Below are 24,836 nucleotides of genomic sequence, written 5' to 3'. Positions count from 1 at the left end.
TTCTCCTGCCCTGTTCCAGTCTAATTAAATCAGTTGAAAGCACATGTGAGGCTCAGAATTCAAAGAAACTCGTTTGTACAGCCCTCCTGTCCTGCACCACTCTCACTCGCTTTCTCTCTCCATGAGAATCCTGAAACTACATCAGACCGACCGTGAGTGCGGTGCAGTTGCTACATCACATCCAACCGGCAATGTTGTTTGTGCTGTTTTCTCTTCCTCTCTCTCCGCTCATCGCGATGTAATCTACTTGTACAACACACAACACCACCACCCTTTGCTCTCCCATAACATATGTACATTACTTGAACGGAGAAAGCATTAGGCACTCGTTTCTTTCATTAGTGAGACCACCACGGCCTGCGTTTCGCTCTAAATGCCTCTGATCACTTCCGTTCTGTTTTCTCGTCGTCGCTTTATGTATGCATGCACTTGCTCTTCCCGGCATTCCATAATCCGCAAACACAACCAAGTATGAGAACTCACGCACACACAGTTCCCTCCGTTTCGTAATGAGCTTAACACTTTTAATATTCTTCTTTTTTCTGTACAAAATCAGCCATCAGATAGGTGACGTGTCACTCTATTTTGAGGGAAGGAGGGGGACCAACGAGTCGAAAATGATTGGAGAGGTTTAACTTTTTGGTCGTTGTCTCGTCGTCGTGTGAGTGCATGGCAAGGGTGGTGGTGGAATTGGAGGAAATTTTCATGAAGGCAAACACAATGCCAATAGGACAATGACAGTTTTCTCTCCCTTTCTCGCTTTCCCGTCATGATCTTTAGTTGAACTTGGGAAGAGAGAATTACTTCCTCTTCGTTAGCCAGCCTGTCCAAGTAGGTGATAACACAATGATGATGATGATACTTTTCCTACATGGCTGGTTGGCAGCGTTGTGTGCGTGTCAATCACGCAGATGGTCAGGAACCCCATATCCTACGACAGCAGCAGCGACTACATCGTCGCCCGTAGTTTGGTCGGAGAGACTGATGTGGTTTATTAATTTACCAAACAATGGGTCCCAATTACTGCGGGTGTGGATCAAGTAAACATAAATCAAGGGGTATGATGGCATATCAACCGCGAGCTGCTGGCTGTGTGAAGTAAGAAGACGCGGTTCATCGTAGGTCTGCGCCGAAATCTTGGCGAGTGTAAAAGTTGGTTAATTTTTAAGACCCTTCTGCTCCGAGGAGGAGGAAGAGAATGGATGGATGGATATTTTTTCTGGGGGAAACTGTTGAAAAATGGCTTAAATGATTAGTAGCTTGTAAAGTGAAAGTACATTTCCGGCTTTGGGAGTGGGAGTGAGTTGAGGAGAGTGGAGGAGACGGAGGAGGCGGAGGCTTCGTATAAATGTCAAGTAGAGGAGGGAGAGATTTAAATGCATAAAGAGAAATGATGGTGTGGTGTTCCATAAAGAGACATGTGAGAGCCGTTGTGAAAAATGATTCCAGTCCCCAGCAGCAGCAGCCGTAGTGGCCCGGCAGCCAAGGGTCTGAGCTCGACGGGATACAACAAAAACTGCTTGTCAGACGGAAGTCACTAATACGAAGCTGAGGAGGATAGGAAGAGAATGTGGAAGGTTGTTTTACACTCTTGAGACTATCTTTTGATGGATCTATGACCTCGTGTTCAAGGAAGCACGAGCAAAAAGCAGCCAGCAGACCAGAGCAGCATTACAGGGGAGCATGTTAGTACGTATATGAGCGAGTGTCAGCCCTTGCTTTCTCTCTCACTTGCCCCTTACGTCCGTTCCGTTCGTCCATTCTCCTGCACAGCCAGGCTCAGACTGCGTACTTACTTACGTGAGTGCCTGCCCATGTGGTATGGTGAGCACAAACGCGCTGCTTATACGTTACGATTCGTTATGAGGAACCTCCAAGGCTCGGAATCTATCCATTTTGCCAGGAAAGGAAACATTTGGAGTGCGGGGTGACAAATAATTCTGGAGTAAATCGGAGAAAAATTGTCACCGGCTAAGGTTTCCGCCTGGCAAAGAATCCGAGCGAGTTTTGCTTTGTGGCACGACGTAAGTAAGTAAGTGTGACACTTTATACGTACTTCATCGTTTCGTACACATTTTCTCGTCTCACTTCTCAGCCGACCTTCGCAGGCTCACACACAGGAGGAAATGCCGGCCAAGTGGCGATGATGGTCGGTGTGTGAGTGAAAGGTATATAAAACGGCGTCATTGCTCTCACCAGACTGACAGCATTATACCAATCTCATCGGATTTGTGATGATAATAATAATAATGATGATGATGATGATGATCTGGATGGATTTAGCAGTGGATTGTCAACAGCCAAAACCCACACGCCAAAAAGAGAGCGAAGGATACTTATTGTTCGGAGAGAAGAAGGGCAGATCTCGTATGCATGGACAGACTTCGAGGCTAAAAGTTGAAACGAAGGATCGTCGAATGGAGTGGTTCTCTCCTATTATTTTCCTCAATATCATCCACCAAGAAGAAAAGAGAAGGCTGCTTAGTAAGACTGGTTTCAATCTAATTTTCCTCAATAAACCCTTCTTTTATCTCCATGAAAGAGGCATAGTTTAAATTCTGCACACATCCCAATTCCGCCACTACTTTCATAGACCTCCTCCCACACACAAAAGTATAAACAAGGCTGTTTTTAATCTCCTCCTCTTCCAGCTATGTGCACATGCATACGTCGAATCGACACTCATCCTCAAATACCACATTTCCAGTGGCATTCATTATCCTGTCGCTTTCTGTCTCATCACGACAAAAAAGTTTACAATCTGGCATGAACCAATACATAATAATGATGCTAAGAAAAAGAAGAAACCCAAAGAAAGAAAGACTCCAAAAAAAGGAGAAAAACTTACCAATGTTGGCCTCGGAAGTGTGCCATATCATCATGATCGCGAGTACGGGGTGAAACCACGTCCACGTCCTGTGAGGCTTGCTGCTATTCGTCATTGTGAATCCGCGTCTGAAAGTTTATTTACAAATGACAAGAGTTAGCAAAGTCAGTGAAAGGTGAATCAATACGTGAAATAAGATTACATCACCTCTTCCACCAACCACGATTGTAACTTATTTAGAAGAGTGGAGGAAGGCCAAAGGAGAGAGAAAAAAAAGTTTTCATGCATCAGCCACTTATTTATTTTGGTGGAAGTAAGTAGTATCCATCCAGCAGTATCACTCGCACAACAACAATTTGCATCCCACTCACTCCTCCTCCTTGTCCGGGTTTGATCCTGATCCAGGATTTTGGAGAAAAGGGAGGAGGAGCAGGTTGGAAATTAATTGACTTGATTGTGGACACGGTTGTCGGTGCTTGTTGAGAAGATGAGGTATGAGGAGGAGGAGGACGGAGGAAGTGCAGAGAGTCGAAGGATCACTGAGCTCGCTGAACGAGATTCGAATTCTTAATGGAGACCAGGACGCCTATGTATGATTCATGTATCGTGGATGCGTGGAGCTGGTAACGAGACCGTGTCGTAATATTATACGGAATCTTTTTTGTCAAAGTCTTGGGATTTCGGGAGAGAAAGTGAATCAAGAAATGTCGTGGTTAGTATAATAAAAGTAAAACCAGAGTGAAAATTCCTCCGCAAAAGATGTCCCATTATTAGGACGAGCAAGGGAGAGAGGTGTGGGTAACAAGGTATGAAAAGATGGAGTGGGCGAGACCAATAATCCCGCATTTCTGCTGGTGACAAAATTAGCTAATCCTTACTCATGAATATTTTTTGCTGAATTGCACATCTCTCTCCCTCAGTCAGTCATCGTTCCGAGGAAAGAAGCCAGTTTACATTAACATTGCAAATTTGCGGAGAAATTGAAAGGAGGAGGATGACGAAAGTGCTGAATGCCGTCCCTATTTTCTAACCAACACCTTTCTCCCTTGATTGAGATGAATTAGGGAGCATCCTGTTGGAAATTTGAGATCCTGCTGGGAGGAAGTCCTTCAGCTCGTGGGATAAGACTGCTCTGCTGATGTTCGGAACGCGTATGCAGTCCGGGTGCTTCTCGTTGGATGGATGGAGTGACTGTTTTGATGAAAATTAATGCTGGACAAGTTGGGGATTAGAACAAGAGGGAGAAGAGGAGTGCGTGGTGGCAGGGATGTTGATGATGCAGAAGGATGACTTGGGTGTTGAGGTGATGTCTTGTTAATATGCTCCCCTCGCTTGGGTAATATGACTGGCAACATATTTCCTCATTCATCCGATCAATCTCAATAAAATATGCTCAAGAATCAAGAGAGTGCTGCTGCAGGAGCCTACGTACCACACCGCAACACGGCTTTTTTGAATCCTCTCCAAGACTATAGTGCCCGTATGTATGCACATATTTAGTGGAAGCAGTAAAAGCGGTATAGGTGTCTCCATCCTTCGTATATGCAGAATGATGATCTTTCCAGCAGAGGAACAACTGTGACTTGTCTATTGCGATGCCCTCACTTACACCCCACACTCACTTACTTACTGCTATTCCTGCTACTATTTATTCTGTTGTGCGGATGCCAATAATACAACAGAGCGGAGAGAGAGGATGAGAGAAGAAAGCAGTCAACCACCAAGCAAACTGAATGAGCAGCGAGTTGGCTGCTGCTTCTTTAAATCCACATCCGGCTTTATGTGCTCCCTTGCTCTGCAAGTAGATTGCCTATTTGAACCCCGTCCAGATCTTGTTCCAGAAGTGTCCCGACGTTTTATATTATTAGTGTTATTATCACGGGAATTTATTACCTCTTAATGCTTCCTTTGATCTCTTTCAACCATCAAAGTTCAGCCCAGAGAGCAAGTGACTTTCTCTTCTCTCTCTCCCGGCAGACCTCCACACGTATGTACACAAATAACTAGATACACATATTTATACAGCCAGCGCAGCCATTCTCGATATCCTCCCCGCCCTCTCTCTACATCATCATAATCGACACAATCACATTGACAGCGAGGGGCTTACGCTGCGGATAACGTCGCTTTGATTTAATTTACTTTATGATGATTTAGACCAATTCCCAACATGTTTATTTCTCTAATTTCGATAAAGTTTACAATTCCATCCACTCACCCAGCCCAGCCGCCATTCGACTCAATGAGCTGGCCGGATGTAAAGCTTGTTGTAAATTTTATGGAAAGCGGTTATGTCTCTGACTCTCAGTGTGTGTCGTAAACTTGGAGCAGCAGCAGCAACAGACTTTCCGCACCCTAAATGCGCACAGCTATGGAGAGAAGAAAGCCAGTCATCATTTCTCATGCATATAAATACAAAATGCTTTTCACGACTGTTTCTGCTCGCCAAATTTTGGTCGTTCTTCGACTCACTTGGTACATACTATACACCTACTTTGGTAGATACGTATGTACGCGTTCCCCCATAAGAAGGGAACCGACACGCAAAGAGGCTGATTCGCATGCTGCCAACCAAAACCAACTCGCGAGTAAATTTGAGAGCATCAATAAGAAAAGTTTCCACCACCTTTTGTTTTCGCTTCGTGTATTTTCAAATGTACGTCCGTACGTCGAAGTGGTGGATGCAAAAGCGTTCCTCGAACGTGAACATGTTATCAATGGGTGGGTGGGAAGGCGGGGGATGAGTGGGAATAACCTGTATTGGATAGACATCATTCTAACTGGAAGGGTTCGAGAGGTTAAATGCGGTAGGCACGGCACCCACCTATGAATCTAGCTAGCTGTGAATGGTGGAAAAAGGTAATTTACTGGAGAATAGGCTACTCATCCTGTTAATTGTGTTCCAAATCTTCTCGCGAGTAGGTAGTGGATGAGAAAGAGGGAGAGTGGAATTTTGGTGTAGTAGAACACTAACAAGGAAACATACCGAGGTGTCCAACGAGTTAAGGGTCGACACCTATACCAAAATGACCACAATACATGACTTATTAAACAAACTGAAGGAATTTCCGTGTAAAATTCACTTTTCGTCAAGTTGTGACGATATTTGAGAAAATTGAAATTTTGAAGAAATTTCAATTTTTTTTCAAAATTTCAAGTGGTTTTCAAAATTTGATAGAATTTGAAATCTCTGAAGACGACGACGCTTCTCTGTGGTCGACCTGATCGTTCAGCGGCCGACCTCTCCCGCTGCCAACCCGATGGTCATGCGCTCGTCACAAATATCGTCACAACTTGACGAAAAGTGAATTTTACACGGAAATTCCTTCAGTTTGTTTAATAAGTCATGTATTGTGGTCATTTTGGTATAGGTGTCGACCCTTAACTCGTTGGACACCTCGGTATGTTTCCTTGTAAGATGAAGGACAATGCAGGGCAATAATAATGAGAAGACGGGGGGAAACGCAGGAGAAAGTGTAGTGGGTTTTTAAGGAAACGGCACCTGTGTTTTACGAGGGGGTAATCCATAATAGATTTATGGATAGAGTTGGACGACGGCTAGGAGGAGAGGCTTGAAGCTAGGTTGGAGAAAGCAGTGCCGACTCGCACATTGAACTGAACTGGCAGTGCTCACTCATTCACTTTCCTTACTTTCTTCCTTCTTCCTCACGACATGTAAGTATGTAAGTAGAGCATGAAGAATAGCTGCTAAAGTCAGGCGTTAATATTGATTTTTGTGAAGCATGCATTATCGTCTGAGAAATATGGGACAACAGAATCCAGCAGCTTTACTACGGCAGGAAGACTAAGCAGATTAATCTTGGTCGGTATGCTACGTCGGACGAGGGCGAGACACTGGTGCGTCGAGATAGTAAATATGTATGTCAATAAGTCTACATCACTAAAACTACATCCCAGAAGCAGAGAAGCAGTTGTACATACGTAAATACGTAGTGAGACTACATCATCATTCGGGTTGTACTAATTTATTCATAAAGTTACTCCTGCTGCTACACGATGGTGAGGTGAGTAATTGTGGATCGAGGAGTGTCCCAGGTCGTCGTATCGCCACAGATACCATTATGCCATCACCCATCACGCTGATAAGTCGACAACACGAGGAGAGCATCAAACGGAGTCATTTTGACGGGGTGAAAAAGAAGGGCTGTTTGTGGGACCTCGATTGTCGCACACTTTTATCCCTTCGACACGACAATTCTCTCCGGTGAGGGTGACGGTGGTGGTGAGTGATTGAGTGGTTCGGATGTGCAGCCAATTAGTTGGGTGTCAGAATCGAATCCGCATGAATTTCAGAGGTTGATTTGATACGGACGATGAGAGAGAGAGAGAGGCTGGATAGGAGAGGAATGTACACATGAACTGGAATGACTTGGGGCTTGGGTGGTGGCGTAGAAAAATTTATAGCGATACATCTTCGCCTGAGTGCTCTCGAGCGATGAGCACATAACATAACGCATATTTTGTGCCTGACTTCATTTCCGCTTCTTTTCCCGACTGATGCATTCCGAGAGGGAGAGAATGTGAGTGTGTGTAAGAGAGAATGTCTCACCTTGTTACCCTGACTGATGTGACGAGCTTGGGAGCCAGGGTTAGGAGTTGATTAAGACTAAGATGGAGACTAAGGAGAGAGAGAGAAAGCGCGGATCTGCTGCTGGAGAAAGGCGGAGGATGGGAATAAGGAGAACAAGGTGGAGTAGGTTTGTGACAGACAGGAGCATAGATTTTCAATAACACGAGAAGAGGAAGAGGACGAACTAAGCAAACAGATATATCTTGGTGTCGGACCACCTCCTCGTGGTGGCGATGATGTTGCTGCTGCTGTGCAAATTTCTTGTGTTTTGTGTATGTGGAAGGGGAAGCGGAGGAGGCAGGAGCAGCGTGAAATATCAGTTGAATACTTTCGGTTTTTACACCAGTAAAATCTCATCTGTAAAGGAAATTCACAAGGGAAATCTTGTCCTGGTAACTTCTCGATCGCCACTACTGTCTTATCTGCAGACTTCCATCAGCCCTGTCTAACTGATACTTTTTAGTTTACTACTCCATGCTGCTCGCCATGCCACCTCAATTTTCCAATGCATTCCAATGGCTTATCCAGAGCCGCAGAATTTTCACAAGTACGCTTTTATCGTGAATCACTTTTTCTTCCTTCTTTGATCTTCTTAATACTCTAATCTTGCCTCCTTCTCTCCTTCCACCTCCTCGCCTCGGCCTCCTCGCATGGCCATCAGCAGACCCACGGCTGCATCTCCCAAGAAAATTCAACCTCGCTTTTTGCAACCAAAAGCACATTCCTCAAAACCCACTTAACAATCCTCGACCTCTTCAACGGCACCACCACCACCACCTCTGGCCACCACTTCTCGTCATCATCATCTTATCCACAATTTATGGGGCATAAAGGTGACGGTGAGGAAGGACAATAAATCACAAAATGCACTATGTATACTTGCATTTGATGATCGCTCTTCTGTTGTCTCACACTTTCTCTCTCTCGCTTTCTCCCAGTTTGTCTTCGTGACAGTCGACCCAACGTCGTCGCCCTTCGCCTCCTCTTTAGTTTCCTATAATCTCATCGTTTGCTCGACAGGAGACAGGTCACTCATTGATGTCAAACCAGTCTGCTCACTGTGCGTCCCTCTATTTGTACTCCTGTCACTTGATATTTGACACCAGACTCCACTCCATTATTACTTCTCCACAGCAGCAGCAAGGAGAGGAAACTCCTCCCCTCGAGCAGGCGAGATTGACGGAACAAGGACACTGACTGCTCATCATCATCAATGCGAGCATACAAACTATTTATATTTCATTTGGCATCGAATAACAACAACCAACCATCAGAACAAACTACCTGTTTGGCCTCGCATTATTATATTTCAAGGCTGTTTTCTTCGTCTTTTTCTACAACTGTGCATGCACTCGCCAAATAATGGCCAAAACCTGGTCTAATTGCATTCTCTTTTCAACCTGGAAGTACGTAAGTGCTGTTATTCAACGAGGAGTCAAAGCCCACTTTTCCAAAATCCCATCTTCCATCCATCCAACCTCCCTCCTTGGCTTTCTCTCTCGTCTAAGTGGATGGAGGAAATGGGCATGACAATGAAAATGACAGGAGAATAAGAAGAAAACGTTCATCATCTCGTTTGTGAATATTAAGACTGCACGGTTCAAAGATCTGGAAGAAGGAGGAGGTTTGATCAAAGAGCACGAGATCTCATAAGCTTAAAAGCGACCTAATCTAATGAAGGGTTCAAATTCCTGCACTCTCGATCCCGTCTGATTTTTACAAGGCAGAGAGGAGAAAGCCAATTGAGTGAAAGGAGAGAAACCCGCTACCTTCTCCGTTGTAGTCGTAGTACGCGATAGGAAGGAAGTTATAACTAAGTAATAATAATAATGAGCCCACTACATGCTGCTTAAAGTGGGAAGAAAGCGCGTAGTAGTAGTAGTGCTAAATAGAAATTTACTTGAAAGTGAGTCTACCACCAGGAGAATTCCTCCACCTCCACCATCTGCCCTTCATCACACAACATTCATCAGTGGCAAGTGAGTGAGTGAATGCTGAGAAATATGCCAGCGATAAGAGAGATACGCACCACCACGGTATGCGGCGAGTGACGAATACATAATAATCCGCCTGCATTTTTGTCATTCTTCGGAGGGGAGAGGAAAGTCTGGATAAAGGGAAAGTCAAGAGCGGATGGCTGTGTGTGGATGACACACAATGAAAGAGCCCACCACGCATACAAAGGTAGGTACACACTCTGATGTATCCAAGTACGTGGGGAGGAGGGTGTGCTTGGCGGCGGTGGCGGCGGCAGTGTAATGATAATGGGGAGACCAAGTAGCTGAGATTCAGAGATTGAATCAGTGCAGCAGAGTAAAAAAGCTCGTTAACACTGCTTCCGCTAGAAAGCAAGTAGGTAAACGAAGGGCGATGGTGGTGGCTCATGGCAAAAAAGGAGCAAGATGAGTGTCTCTGCACGACGGTGATATATATGCATTACATTTTTGGTGGCAGTATATTTGTCCCCGTCTCATTCTTCGTCTTCATCTTCTCTCCCTTCAGGTATATAGACTGACTCGAGAGTAAGTTATGAAATGCTGTTGAAAGCCAAATTTTTGTCACTTTTGTTCTCCATGTAATTCTTTTGGGGGAAAAGGAATATTTAAAAAATACATTGAGCCTGCTTTTCCTTCTCCTCCAGGTTTGTTGGTCCTGTTGTTGTATTCCATTGCATACCTTTGACAATAATAATACCTGCCTGTACACTGTCGTCGTCGTCTTCTAAATATGTAACTCTGCCCTATTTTCATTCTCTCTCTCTCTCTCCTTGGCTTTTTTTCCTTTTAGACTGAATAAGGTAAGTTGTGCCATCCTACTTTTCTCCGTAATCTTGCGACATCCACCATTATGTGATATGAAAGGAGAGAAAATGGATGGGGCATCCATTCCCGAAATAAAAGAAGACTCGAGGAAACCAATATTTTAATGTGTCGATGCAAACTTGTCAAAGTGGAAGTCTTTTACCGGCAGGGTTAACAGTGACGTGTTTGTGTTTCAATAAAATGTGACAAACCACTTTGTCAGAACGTCATAAAGTAAAATAATGTTATCTCTGACTAATGGAATTAAGTAAATGGAGAATCTCTTTTTTCTCTTCCGCCTCCTCTTTCCTCTCACCTTTTAACATCCGACATGGAAAAAAGACCTCCAGTTTCTAAGAATCTTGTTAAAGTCGGAAGAATAAATATGAATCTTGGTCCACATTGTGTTTTAAAATTAGTGGAATTTAAAGCGTAGAAATTAGAGAGACAGACGGAGAGAGGAAACAATGCGACCACATAAAATACGGATGCTCTCTCTCGGAAGCGGGTATGAAAACAATGGGAGAATAGGAGGAAGAGTGGGAATTTGGGTTGGGAGGTGTGCCGAGGATTTAAGTTTCAAGATTTGGATGGAACGCGGAGGGGGTCTGTGGATATCGCGGGAGAGGATTGTGTGTGTAGAGAGAAAGTCGGAGAAAGAGAGCGAATGCAACAGAGAGTGCGAGAGTAGAGGCAGAATTTATGATTCAATTTGCACATTGGAGTTTTTTTCATATATCTCGAGTACTCTGTCTTCATCTGCATTGCAAATGCTTTTCTTTTGTCTCAAGGCAGAAATGTCTCTCCCCAAAGAATCCCTTTCTCACATCGTCTCATTATGGGCATCACCATTCATCACACTACTACTTTTTACGAATTTTCACTCTCTACTCCCAGCGAGCTCAGCAGTCACTTAGAGCTCCATCCACTCGCTATCCTCGTGCTGTCCTCACTCTTCAAAGTCTAAACTGCAAATGTACACAACGCGCCCCTCAAATGTTTACACTTATCTTCTTCGCACTACTTCCTTCCGTCAACCAACGGCATACACACACAACCGCTGCCGCCGCCCGGCTCTTCATGAATGTATGTGCATATTGCCACCCTCCCTTCTTCACGCCATGTGCTCCGCATCATCATCCACCGATCGTCGCCACAAGCAAACTTTGTCGTGTCTCTCTTAACGCTTGGCTAAATTAGAATGTAACATTAATCCCGATGAATGCTGGCGACGACGACGACGACCCCTTGATACAATACGCGTTCGTTTTTATCGCAAAATCTTAAAAGACATGCCCCACTGCGAGCTACAACAATTGAGCCTGTCAAAATATTCTTTCATTCAAAATATTTATGGTGGTGGGTGAGCGAATGGGCTGCATTTTGGGAGGCATGCATGCAAGGAAATACACTTCCACCTCTTCGCATATCTAACTTATTTGCTACCACGACTCGTTGTGGTTGAATGGCTGAGAGAGAAAGAGAGAGTCGCACTGTAGGGAAATGGTAAGCCTTCAGCACATTTCGTTCGCCGGCTCGAAACGCCCCATAAGAAAGAGAACCTTATTGGGTCTGCCTTTGTCAGCCACATGAGTTGTTGGAATGGTCGTGGTGGCTTTCTCTGCCACTTTCCCTCCGTTGCACCAACCAACAACTCCCCGTTGCCACTCTGCCGCTACGATGCATGTACCGGCTCCTGGTGGGTGTGTGAACTCTATCTCGAGCTGTGTGTTGTGTGGATCTCGAGTATCGAGAGAGAGTGTTATGCAGCGTGGTGTGAATCTCATTGAGTGGAGATGGATGGGAGGTGATGAAGAGAGTGAGACTGTAATAAAGGAGAACAAAGGGAGCGAGTTAGGGATCCCCAGTTGGCTGCAACAACTCTATCTACATCCAATAATAACCATAATCTATTCAAGAGTGGGGAATCCTTTCAAACGAAATGAGTCTTATTAGTCTCTACCCCAAGCACCACTACTTTCTCGTATTTTAGGCCAAAAAGAAGAGTCCACGAGTCATCCATTCTTCCTTCCCTGCAATGAATCCCCTTCCACCACGACCGCGGATAATTTACTCTTTTCCATCCTCCTCATCCCGATGATTCCTCCGAATATAAATATACTCACGCACCCCAGGAAAACAGTAACAATTGATTCGTATATAAGCGATTCGGTCGGAGGAGAACGAACGTGGCACAGAGGAGAAAGTGGAGAACGAGGAATGTAATTTACTAACTTCTTAGGAATTCTTCACCAATAGCCATGAGGTTGCATTTTTCTAGCGATAAAATCAAAAGCCTAATAACCGTAAAATTTGCTTTCTCCGGCGGCGACACAGTCCTCCAAACGCGAGGGTCTTAAGAACCATTATCACGTCAATGGAGTCATTTATACAAGATCAAGTCTATCATCTGCCTTTCTCTCAGTTCTGCCCACCACCACCACCACCGATACCGACCACCGATACCGACCACCACAACATGCAAGCCACCACGACATACACGTTGCATGCATGTAGGAGAATGTATGTATTATATAAGACTTGTACTCTCCATGCATGCATTCCGTTTCGTGGTGCGGGTCGGTCGGTCGGTCGACTTCATGCATGAGGGACAACACAAAGGCGGAAGATAAACAAAACGACGAGCGAAACCAATACCGTTATAGACTCGATTCGGTTTATTTGTCTTGGAGTTCGTTGTTATGTGAGGCACGTTAAAATTCATTGCCACCCACGACTATTCGAATCAGGAGCATTTTTCCCATTGGAAAAGTCGAGTGGCAAATAAAATCTCAATTCTATTATTCTTCTCTGCTGGCAATGGGAATCAGGCAGAAGAAAGGGTTCTCTCTCTCGTGGCATAGTTGGCATCATCACGGACGAGAGGTTGGCTGCTATACGTTATGATGATATGCATTGATCAGGAGCCAACACGAGCTAGCTCCCATCCACTTCGGTTTCTTCCTTGGAGAACAATTTCTCTTGGAAAATATGAATTGTGAATTAGGAGAGAGTGAGAGTGAGAGCACGAGAGGTGAAGAACACAGCCTCACACCAACCACCACCACCGTCACGGTTCTCCTGAATGAAAATGAATTACTTCATAAAGCACGAGTGGAATTTTTTTATGACTGAGTTGACGACAATGTTGCAAACATGTTGGGCAAGTAGATTCTCTCCGAAGGAGGAGGAGGAAGAAAGTGCTCCTGTGCTATGGGTACATATGTGCTTTCTCCGTATTATTATATATATTATGTTATGTGTGCATTGTGGCTGCTAAATGATATGTAGAATATTTCTTCTCCTCTGCGTCGTCGTCTATCTATCCGGGCACGTAATTCTGTTGTACAATTCCAAGGGGAAAGCTAATACATCTCCATTTCAGTGAATTTTACGGTTGGTCAACAAAGGACATAACCGTAGACGGAAGGAGAGAGAGGGAGCTGCGGCTGGTTTACTGCTCCTCCATTTGGTAAAGCAGGCATAATTTGGACTCATCCTCATTGTGGTGGTTGTTTTTGGATTAGAGGATATTTACCGGGGGCTTAGCAGGACGGGACAGATAATAAAGATATTAGATCCAGTTCAGTGTGCAAGGTACGTATGCGTTGTGAAGGACATTCAGGAAGTCCATGCATGCGGCAGTTGCTTCTTTTTCCACCAACAAGAGAAGACTCAGTCTTCTGAATATGCCCGCACATTAGGTGAACATGAACTCGCATCACGGTTAATTTGAAAGCACAAGGGTTTTATCCTTTCATGTTGCGTGATTAAGCTCCTTTTCCAGGATGGCAGACAGTATCACATCCCATCACGTGCGTCCACATATATGCAAAACCAACCACACAACAAGCACGACGCTTGCTTACTTATTTGTCTAATGCACTAAATAATCATAGGGCCCGTGCTCCACATTTTAAATCCTCGGCGCTGCATTACTCAAAGTTTCCATATCCACACATCACCCTTTATCATTCCCACAGGAGAGAGAGTTCCGTCTTATCGGGAAACACATATAGATCCCAAAATATAAATCCTCATGCTCAGAAATTTCCTAAACGTAACCCACCCACCTAACCAGGCGGGGAAAGTATATGTGATATGCTCACTGCCATTACGCTATTATTTTCTGGCTGGGTGGAGAGAGAACACTGACGATTGTACTCGTACAATCACACTCTCAAGTATTTTTCCTTTCACACAGAGAGGTTTTCATAGAGAGGAAATGTGTGTGGTCTGCTATGTGTTGGGGTCAGGTAGCAAAAGACCATTGTGCCACTAACCACCATCACCATCACCACAACCAGCTATTGACACCGAGACATGAATCACATTGGCAGGAACATGCCGCCGCACATAAATCCCCGTCCAACTTCCGCAACAATACCAAACAATTAGCAAAGCAATTAGGGAAACTCACCCAACTCCAAGAGTCCAAAGTGGCGGTGGTGGTGGTGGATGTGATGGTGTTGTTTTGTAACCGGAGAAAGTAGACGTGGTCAAGCGGGGACGATTCTCACGGGTGAGTTTATTTTGAAAGTGTCATAATACACGTTGTCAGAAAAGCATTTGGCTCGTACACGTGACACAAAATTATGGCGAATCCACTCCCTACTTGTTTATGAGCAGCCACAACTAAATACTACCCAGAAGCACTTTCTCTTGCTGCTTCTGCTTAAAATTCATGATGAATGAAACAATGTGTCTGCTGCGTTTGTTGTCGATTGGAACAACGGAGGTAGCACGAGAGAGTGCTGCACAGCTTTCCCGTCACGGTTTACCACATTATTCAGGCGAGATGAGAATGAGACAATGCTGCTGCTGTTTTCAGTCCACACAAAATCTCACCAGGAGCAAACTCAACTTTCCCCGTTGCTTTCTCCTTGTCTGGGTGGGATGCGGATGAATGGGAAATGAGTTCTTGGTGGTTCCTATCGACTCTGCTACTGCTGCACCAAACTTGTATTATTATGAAGTAGTATGCAATGCAAACACACCGAGGAGTTCAATCCCATGCACCAAAAACTATGGGGCAAATAAGTGTCTGGTGTATAAGATCACTACCGCTCCGTTTTGGCAAGTGGACGTCGCTTCCTTGGCAAAAGGGAGAGAGCCGTGTCTTGAGAATGCAGCTGAGTAACTGAGGCAAAGTCGTGAAGAGTGATTTGTATTATAAACATGTTGTGTGCTTGGTTGGGGCAGAAATCACTGCTCTCACTGAAGCGGAGATCAAGGAGCAGGGCAGAAACGATGATGGGATCTCTTGGCAGCAAAGAGGATTTGAATAAGTCTTGTGCTTCTTCTTCTTCTCTTGGCGGAGGAAATCTGGAGGACGGACTCTCTCCTACAAACAAAGTGAGGCCCGACTGAAGCCAGGCACGATATTTATAGAGACAAACCACCAACCAGCCCATACATTTCGGGCAAAAAGGGAGAAATCCTTGGGAACTTCAGCACTGCTACCTGCGCACGACGCCCTGATCCACCAAAACTCAGCTGGCTGACTGAGTATAAACCATAATGCAATGCCAACCTTGCCTGCTTTCACTCCACCACCACCACCGCCACCGGTTTTTCATTCGTATGTATGATGCCTCCACACACGGGGTTCACCCAAGCTTCTGTGATGATGGGGACAAGTCTAGCCTCGTTGCAAGTCTGTCCTCCAGTTCGACACGCTGCCTCTGGTCGTCTAATGAGAAGGGCTTTGGGATGATCATGGTACGGTCCACTTTTATGGATTCATTCTTTGAGAGAAAGTTCAGCAAGTTCATCGGCAGAATGACGTACAATTGGTTCGGGTCAATTTATTGGACATTTCGAAAAGGTTAGTATTATGTCTGAAGACTAAACAGTTGTGTGCCTGCAGTTAGGACCACTCCACCACTGATGGAGAAAGCATACCATTAATTCTCTCTGTCAAGCCCGCAATACAGCACCACAACTTTGCTGCAAAAATCCTCGTGGTCTACTTCTTCTACTCCTCCAGCTCAGTTTCTCTAATTCGGAGAGAGAAGCGTAGCCCAACAAAAGGAACGGAAATAGGCAGAGTGGTCGTGGTGGTGGTGGTCGTCGTGAATTGAAACTATGGCTCAAATGGTTCAACCCCATGCACGATTCTCCCCACTGTCCTCGTCCTCTCCTCCTTGACTGGATAGTTTAGCTTGACTCTTGACACAGCCAGCGAGAGGAGCTCGAGGACGATGAGGGTCCTCCTGTTTGCACACTTGTGGTTCCAGAGGTGAAAGTGCAGGGGGAGAATCTGCTCGGATGACGATGCTGCTGGCGATGAATGCATGTAAAAATATTATTATTACCATTGTTCGAATGTGTGAATAGATACGGAGGAGGGTGTGTTGGTTGGGTGTGGCCTGGTCGTGGCTGACTCTTTGATTCTGCAGGGAAGATGGATAGATAGACACGAGAGTGCTCCTGCTTAGTTCTGCTGGCAGTGGTGGGCTTCTATGGATGGAGTCGGGTGAGTGAGTGGCTACGGAGAAAGATATAAGTAATGGATAACTGACTAGATCTGTACTCCTACCACCACCACCGCTGCCTCTCTTCTGTTTGTGCTACCACTGTCTCTTTCGTGCAGATATGTAGATATTTGAAAGAGGAGCACTTCATTCTCCATAAATGCACCCAGCTGCTTATTCTTTCCATTGCTTTCCAGTTTTTTTTCCTCCTCGCAGAAGAGAAAGAGCCAGCGGAACGACGACTACGACGACGATGACGGTGGGGAAAGAAGAATGGAGAGGAGATGAATATTTCCTGTCTTTGGGCTACTCCCGTCTTTTATAATCAATTTGCTCTCCAAGCGTTTCCTGTTTGTAGCTACATATACATAGCTCTACATGCATACAAACATACCCTTTCTGCTACTCTTGCTTCTCCAAGAGTCGTCCCAGAGCGACAACAAACTAAACAAAACTGATGAAAATGTGACCTAACTTGGTGGTGGGGAGGATCATTTAGAGATCTTGTGGTCCTACTGGATGGGGAAGGATGGCACGAGTCCGGTCTCCCTGCGAGGCTGGTAAGTAACCTGTGCATGAAGGGCATCGGCGAGTGAAAGTCGACCGGATGAGAAAGTGGTCGGCCCTTTTTTATCAGGCTAAATTAGTCCGTCCAGAGAGAGCCTTGAGGCACCATTGTTTTGGTGTTTTAATGAGGATGATGAAAAAGAGTGGGATATTTCCCATGGATGGAGACGAATTGTCCACTCGCTCGACCCTGATGCCCGTATACGAATGCTTGGATCGAAGAATGCGAGCAAAAAGTCAAAATCCGACCGACAGCTAGTCTGATAAATATTCATACCCTGAGGAAAATGGAGACATGAATATGAATATGAGTTGCAGGGGACATAGTTTTAAATCGCTGTGCATGCCTTAGTCTTAGTCGCCTATGTAATAATGCCATGTTACGCCCACATGGATGGACATGAGTTATACTGCAATCCAGCCGAGTGGTGACTGGAGAAGCGAAAATGAGAAAATGTTTGCAAATAGTACATTTTCAATTTTGGCAATAAAGCGATTCAATGCAGGAGGGGATAAGGCATTTCCTCACGCACTCACTCCATGCCTGGCTTTTCCTCCCTGCTTCCTGTACACATGTCACTTGGAGAAAGTTAACAAGAAAATTTTGAGTGATAGCTTTGGATGCATGGAGCAAGACGGACCACAACAAACAGGACGAGTGAGGAATGTCGATGGATGTTTCACTCCTTGTCCCTCATGCTGACGGGGATTCACCAGGTGCATTATTGTTCAGTGCATGCATGGTGCACTGGGATTTGGACATTCTTCCTCGGTCAGCATCTCTTCTTCTTCTGAGTTTCTCGCAAGTGTGTCTGATTTTTGAGAGGTATTGAAAAGTGGTGGTGTGGGCATACGTACGTATGACAAGCTTTGGCAGAGAGAGAGGGAGAGAAAGTAGTAGTGAAAGTCCAGGACACTTGGCCAATGTAATTGTACGTGTGTGGCGTGGGGTATCTTGTGATTGACTGAGTTGTGAGCAAGTCTCTAACGTTATTTCTTCCTCTGTATCTACTTTTCCCGGTTTTCTCCTTCCGAGAAAGCAAGACCAAGTTTTATGTTGTAATTTAGAATTCGAAACGAGGAGTGATTTTGTCAGCAGTTTGGTTAGACTGGCAGAGTTCTTCTTGTTATTTTTACGGAAGGAGGGCGAGAAGGAGGGGGGCTCTCCTGGCTGGAGAGTCATGTTGAGTGTAGCAGGATCTCTCTCTCCTGGAACAATATTGTTGGATGTGGCCCTTAACACTAATCTTGAGGTTGAGCAGGGGAAGATATATCTTCTATTTCAGTCAATGAAGTCCATTAAAGAGGACATTACCTCCATGTTTTCAGTGGGACCGTAGAGTGGGGGGAGAGACGGTTACGACCAGAAACCACTCAATATCTCTCCTCCTCGGTCTCTCTCTCACTCTCTCTCCTGTTGTCTCACCAAAAAAGAAGAAGACGAGGACGAGAGTCTCACCAAAACCAACAACTAGCTAACCCTTGCCTTCCCTTATACCTCACCACCACCGCCATCCCATTTATTTTACTCTGGCCACTTACTTATTTGTTCGCTCGGATGGCTCCTTGGTGTGAAGAAATCTGCAGACGGAAAAAGCAACCAAACTCAAACACAAAGAATACCCAGAAAGCAACAACTGTGCTTCTTCTTCTTCTTCGTCTTCGTCGTCCTCGTCATCATCTTCCTCCACCAGCAGCAGCAGGATCAGGAGCAGACGAGAAGAGGCAGAAGCAGCAAATCTTTCACACTTGCTTTCTCAATCGATTCCCCAAAAAATTCATCTTCCCACTTCCAACGTGACCTCTACATATTATCGGAATTTCAATTTGGTTCGTTTTATTTCACACGGATCAATCCACAGAAAAGTCATCACAACGCATCCGGAATGTTTTCCTTCACCACGAGCGACTTCCTCTCCTCGTTGGGAGGAGGAGGAGTAGGTGGAGGAAGAGGGGCGTGAAAACAGGGAAAATTTAAAAACAACATTGTAGCTTAAAAATAATTTCCTCCAAATCGAATAAAACTCTCTCCCGTGTTGCCCCTCCTGGTGAAAGTGTGTGTTCTCACAGGCCTTTCGAAAGAGAAACACATGGACGGAGGTGTGTGTGTGTGGAATGGAGTTTTCCTCCTCTAACACGATTTACTCTTTGCTTCTGCTGCTAGAGAAAAAGATCTCGATCCATGATGTATGTTTGCAATAGTTATGACGCTTTGGCATCAGAATCGCATTGCATATTGATTGATGGGCTTACTTCCACATCCCATCGACCATATTACGCGGATAGGACATAACCCGGCCTTAGGTGGTGGGTGCTCATATGCAGTGGAGGGTATAATAATAATGCGAGAGACCTGTGAGCTTGCTTGTTGGGAAAGCAGAGAGCGAGACAAGATTTTCTACTTGTCATCAGGAAATCTAATCTTCTTTGGGAGTAAATCATAATTTCGTCTACCTCTCTCTCTCTCAACCGCCCTTCCTATTTCCACCGTGGTGAGGAGAAAACTACATAAAACAGCGTGTTGGTTGGGGAAACTGTAACGACTTTTCGCATCATGTCATGTCGCTACATCGCTTAAATTCCAACCACCTAAAACTGCCATCCCATCCCAATCCTACATCTGAATCTGGCTGGATAGTGTATTTTGTATTGCGGTGTTTTGCGTGTCCGCATGTCTCTCTGTATTTCACATCCATAGATCAAATGGTCTGATCGTCGTCTTCCTTCCAGAAAACATTAGGAATTTAAAGGCCCCGTTTTCATGGTGGGGATCGTCAATTGAAAGTGGAGTGAATTTTGTATAGTAAGTGAAACAGACAGTGTATGTAGTACACGGGCTTTCTCCTTCTCCTCCTCCTCTTCGTGGGCCTGCATGGGAACCAGCGTGGTTGGTTGGGTCGGATTTCCACTTGCTTGTTCTCTCTCTCTCTTTATGGTTTATTGGCACTCGCGATTTCTTCCCTGTATTGAATCTTGAATGCATTGTACGTTGTTCATTTCATTGCACGCAATTTTATGTGTCGTGATTTCTTTGATAGGCACTTTTATTCTCAATTGGTAGACTTAAGTATGCCATCACTCGTACCTTGAGTGGTTCCAGGAGCAGCAGCACATAGTTCAAACTCGGTGCATGTTGGGGTCTAAGTGAGATAAGTACGAGGAGGACTTTCTCTCTCGATGAGGACGAGAGAAAGGAGGAGGAAAGCTGGAATAATATGATGTGATCTTATGGTTTGCTCTAACTACTTACTGCTCCACGAAGCCATTAGAGTGTCAACCCAACAAAAAACTAAAACGACCGAGAAAAGAGGAAGAATATATGGTCATGAGGTGTATGTTAAGGCATTTAGAAGGAGACGTTGAGTAATATGACATTTTTGTGTCTTTGTGGAAACTTTTTTTTATGTTTTTAAATCCCAGTACATAAGCGTTTTTTTTGGACGAGAGGCGGATTGTATATATGGATTTGTTGTCCATATATATTATGTAAGGAATTGATGACACAGACAATTTCCCCTCTTCTCCTTTCTTGCAGAGAGAGAGAGAGAAAAAGAGAAGTGATAACTGATGAAATGCCAAAAAGGGATTGACTGACATAAGCAATAAAGAAATATAATCAGAATGGATAGGTGTTGTGTCGTCGTCGTCGTCGTGTTGGTCTGATTCTGACAATGAAAGAACACGGAATTATCCTTCGTGACTCCTGCTCCAGGGCAGATGGAGAAAGTAAGCAACCCACCCAACGAGGCGAGAGAGGAGAGAGAAAGCAAAGTGAGTGAGAAAATTATCATCATCAGAAAGCCCAACTTGGCAATGGGTACTTCTCAGATAAAGTTTCCAGTTTCGCTAAAGTTTATCCACAGAGAGAGCAACGTGTGGATGGGAACGTGGTGGTTTGAAGTTGCATTATGTACGTCGTTCCTTGGTCTTTCCAGGCGAGGCAACAGCTTCACCGTCAAATGTGGCACGGAATGGAGGAATGTATGTACACACATTTGCACACTTTTTTTTTCACCACCTCCACCACATCTCGCCAGTGTCGAACCAGGAAAGGGAGGAATTGACGTAATCTCATGGAAATCTGGAACTGCTTGCTGGTCAGTCTGCAATAAAATTGAAACTGTGTTGTATGTGTTAGGTGTCCCACCAACGAGGTCAAGTTGGGCGGTGTGTGTGTACCTAGATATACGTTTGTATGCACATAGGTGGTGACCGACCAAACTAGAGAGTTGGAAAGCAAAATCAGCAAAAATTGTCCAGTCTGAGATAATGGGGCAGATAGTGCCAAGAAGGTCTGTACATATCTTCATCTATTTACATTGGTCCTTTTCGGCAAATGTTTGTGGACAAAAACTATTTGCTGCTTGCTGACTGCCCCCACCAACAACTGCCCAAAAAAATCTCTCTGGGCCCCAACGAAGCAAGCTGCTCTCATCCTCCTCCTCCTTATTTCCTACTTTCTTCTCCTACGTACGTCGTCCGCCGTCCCTCTGCCGCATGGTTGCTTGATACTACATACGCCGTAGTAGTAGTGGTGACCATCAGCCTCTAAATCGTCTCCTTTTCTACGTCGCTTACTCCCAACCATCTTGGCACAAGTTGTAGGCGACATTTCACCAAACAAGTTCAAACTCCAGTCTCCGCCGAAAACTTTTTCCCTATTTTAATTTATATCAACTACCAGAAAAAATTCTGGCTTTCCCAGATTTTTGGGATCTTTAGGCGAAATTGAGTTTCTTTTAGTCTACAACAAAACACCGCCAGCTTTTCTTAATCTTTCCTCATAATAATTTTGTTATCAGAAAAGAGCAACTTGCAATAAAAAAGCATACGTTTTCTTTCCTCGAAAAGGGAAAGAAGAAGAAGAAGAAAACAAAAATTGTTTCTTCATTAATACATAAATACGATAACATAGTTTCTTAAAAAAGTTAGCCTCCTCCTTCACTCGCGCACATTTATTATCAGACAGTGAATGGCGGAGAGGAAGGAGGAGGAGGAGAAAAAAAGCGTCGAGATACAAAAATCATTCCAAAATTGACTGTATATCCAAACAAACATAATTATTTTGACATGATGAAAGAAGCAGCAGAAGATGACATGCTGCATTTTGAGATGACTTTTTGCATTCCTCTCTGAGAAAAGGAAAACTTTTTTTGCTTTCATCCTCTCTCTCTCTCTTCTTGAGTTGAATCTATTGAAGTAAAAGTCCTGAATTTTATAACTTTTAAATTTCTCCTTTGTGTGTCTCCATCCAATTCATGGCATGTCAAACGGGGAAAGTGGAAGGGTAAGCAATTACGATTGAAGAAGAAGAAGTAGCAGGAGCTAGCTAGCTGCATGTTGGAGGTGCTGCTGGTGGTGTTGCTGATGATGATTTGCTAGTAGAAGCAAATTCATAATAAATACAGACCTCCTACATAAGTAGGCAGTTAGTTTTGTGTATATCTATCCAAAAAGTCAAGCAAGTTTTGAGAGAGGAGTAGTTTGGAGAGTTTGGACACAAAGAATGACAAATTGGGGACTTTTGTGGAAACAACACAAACTAAATTGTAAAATTACATCTTGTTCATCCACCTCTGTCAGATTGTGGGGATGGACAAGGTGACTGGAAAGGATTAGTTCAAGTAGTCGTCCTCCTCGTCCTCGTCGTCGTGGTGTGTCTGAGAGGAGCTAGATATCTATAACGAGATGGAAAGCAGAAAATGGTGGTGGTGGATTTCTAAGTGGTGGAGAAAGTCCAGAGGTCTGTTCAGCTGCTTCTGCTGGTGGATTGCTCTTTCTTGCGGATTATTTGACTCGCAGAGGAGCTTTCCTCTTTTCTCGCAAGCAGAATACGAGCATTCCAACATCCAACAACTACTCCCATAAATTCTCTGATTTTCCATTCGAGGACTATTTCCCCTTTTTTAAATAACTGACACATCTGAAACAAACTCTGGCAAAATAGTCCCACCATCACCACCACTGTTGCTTTCTCCGACTTTCTCTCTCTTTCTCTTTCTAGCCCCATGCACAACAAAACCAGAAGAAGAAGAAGAACCCAGCATTTATTTCTCGAACCAAAAACAGCCTCCCCAAAAGCCATACCACCACCATCACTGTTTACTATGAATTTAAGCAAGGAGTGGATCCACTTTCTTGAGATGTGCTTGAGCTAATTCAATGGCAGCACTTTTTCAACCCCAGCACTCTTCTTGTGCTTCCTCCATTTCCTCATTTCACAGCCCGTGCTTTACTTGTCGCTTATTTGCTATCTTTCTGTCACCAGGCAGTCAGTCAAACATAAACTATCGACCTTACTACAAACACAAATTAGGAATTTCTCTCTCTCTCTCTCTGTCTCCACTACTTTTAGGACTGATGCTAATCAGCGAAACGAATTTAACACCATGATCGATTTATTCAAACGGAAAAGGCAGAAGTTTGTAATTTAATCTTGTCAGGTTGTTGGAGGAGGAGGAGAGGAAAAGCATTTACAGGATTTATGATTAACATCGCGCGGCTAGAAATATTATTACGAAACAGCCGAGGTTTTGTTGTTAATGAAGGCATGCTGAATACATACATAAAACACAATTACTACTTTCCTTTCATCCGTATGTGGCTGGTGTGGCCTGGTTTCAGATAACGAGAGGACAAAAGGAAAACCTTTGGTAATAATGTCGGGATTTCGTTATTGGCACATCTCGAGAGTGACTAATTTGCCGTGCAAGTGGCAAAAGTGGGAAATCGAGCGAAAGGGTTAATCTTAAATACAAATCCTGGTGTTACAATTACAAAAGATATACAATGCGATACGCAGGAGGTCAAGTGTGCTGTTCTTTCTCCACTACTGCGTCGTATATACATACACATTTCGCTTCTATGCTGGAAAGTGAGGCAGACCGATTTGTCGAAACGGGGGAGGAGGAGGAGATATTTCAAAACGCGTAGTGTTTAAGTGATGGTCAGGATGTGACGGGGAGGCTGTACTTTGAATTCTGAAAAGTCAAACTTGCTGACGAAACAGTACATCCGGCAAAGTGTGTGCATGAACATAAGAAAGAATGAGTGTTGTGCAAGCAATACCAAACCTTAGAGACACATACATGAATACGTTCAGACACACGTTTCGTCCCCCCGAATTCACACCATGCCCCGAATTGAAACTATGTATACGTGTTACATCAAGAGTAGCATCAACAAATATAGAGAAACTTCCCCAATGTTATACATACATCTACAACTTGTCGGAGAATAACATCCTTTCCGAAGAAACATCAAAAGACATTTCACAAACGCAGGCTTTCTGGCCAGATTTCTTCTCTCGAGGTTGGTCTCCTTCTCTCTTGAGCATTCGGGGCAAGGGCTTGATATACTATTGCATAATATGCATAAGTCTGTGGTCATTATTTGATTATAAAATTATTACCACACACCACCGTCCGTCACTTGTCCTTAGGTGACAAGGATCCATGCACATTTTCAGCTTGTGACGGGAGAAAGCATTTGAATTTTGCAAAAGGGCCTCAAAATGCCAATTGAAAATTGAACTGGCAAGGTGAGCGATGGGATTTCAGTTGCAGCAGATGAAT

General features: G+C 44.3%; 1 protein-coding gene across 2 annotated transcripts in view; it reads right to left on the bottom strand.

The window, feature by feature from the left end:
* LOC110851070 (acid sphingomyelinase-like phosphodiesterase 3b) overlaps positions 1 to 15,586 on the bottom strand; it is a 32,738-nt gene extending 17,152 nt beyond the window's left edge. The window contains exons 1-2 of one of the 2 annotated variants that reach the window (XM_022098705.2): positions 14,640 to 15,586; positions 2,849 to 2,955 (exon numbers count right to left, since the gene is read on the bottom strand). In XM_022098705.2, coding sequence (XP_021954397.2) covers positions 2,849 to 2,942 — 94 coding nt within the window. In that variant the 5' untranslated portion in view covers positions 2,943 to 2,955; positions 14,640 to 15,586. Of the gene's footprint in view, positions 1 to 2,848; positions 2,956 to 3,034; positions 3,938 to 14,639 lie in introns of those variants that run through there. The other variant, XM_035852969.1, reaches the window with a different exon arrangement.
* Between the last annotated feature and the right edge of the window lie 9,250 nt (positions 15,587 to 24,836).

Source organism: Folsomia candida, unplaced genomic scaffold, assembly GCF_002217175.1.
Source record: "Folsomia candida strain VU population unplaced genomic scaffold, ASM221717v1 Fcan01_Sc006, whole genome shotgun sequence".
NCBI lineage: Eukaryota > Metazoa > Arthropoda > Collembola > Entomobryomorpha > Isotomidae > Folsomia > Folsomia candida.
Note: the sequence above shows the minus strand (reverse complement) of the source record. Positions and strands in the feature narration are given on the sequence as shown.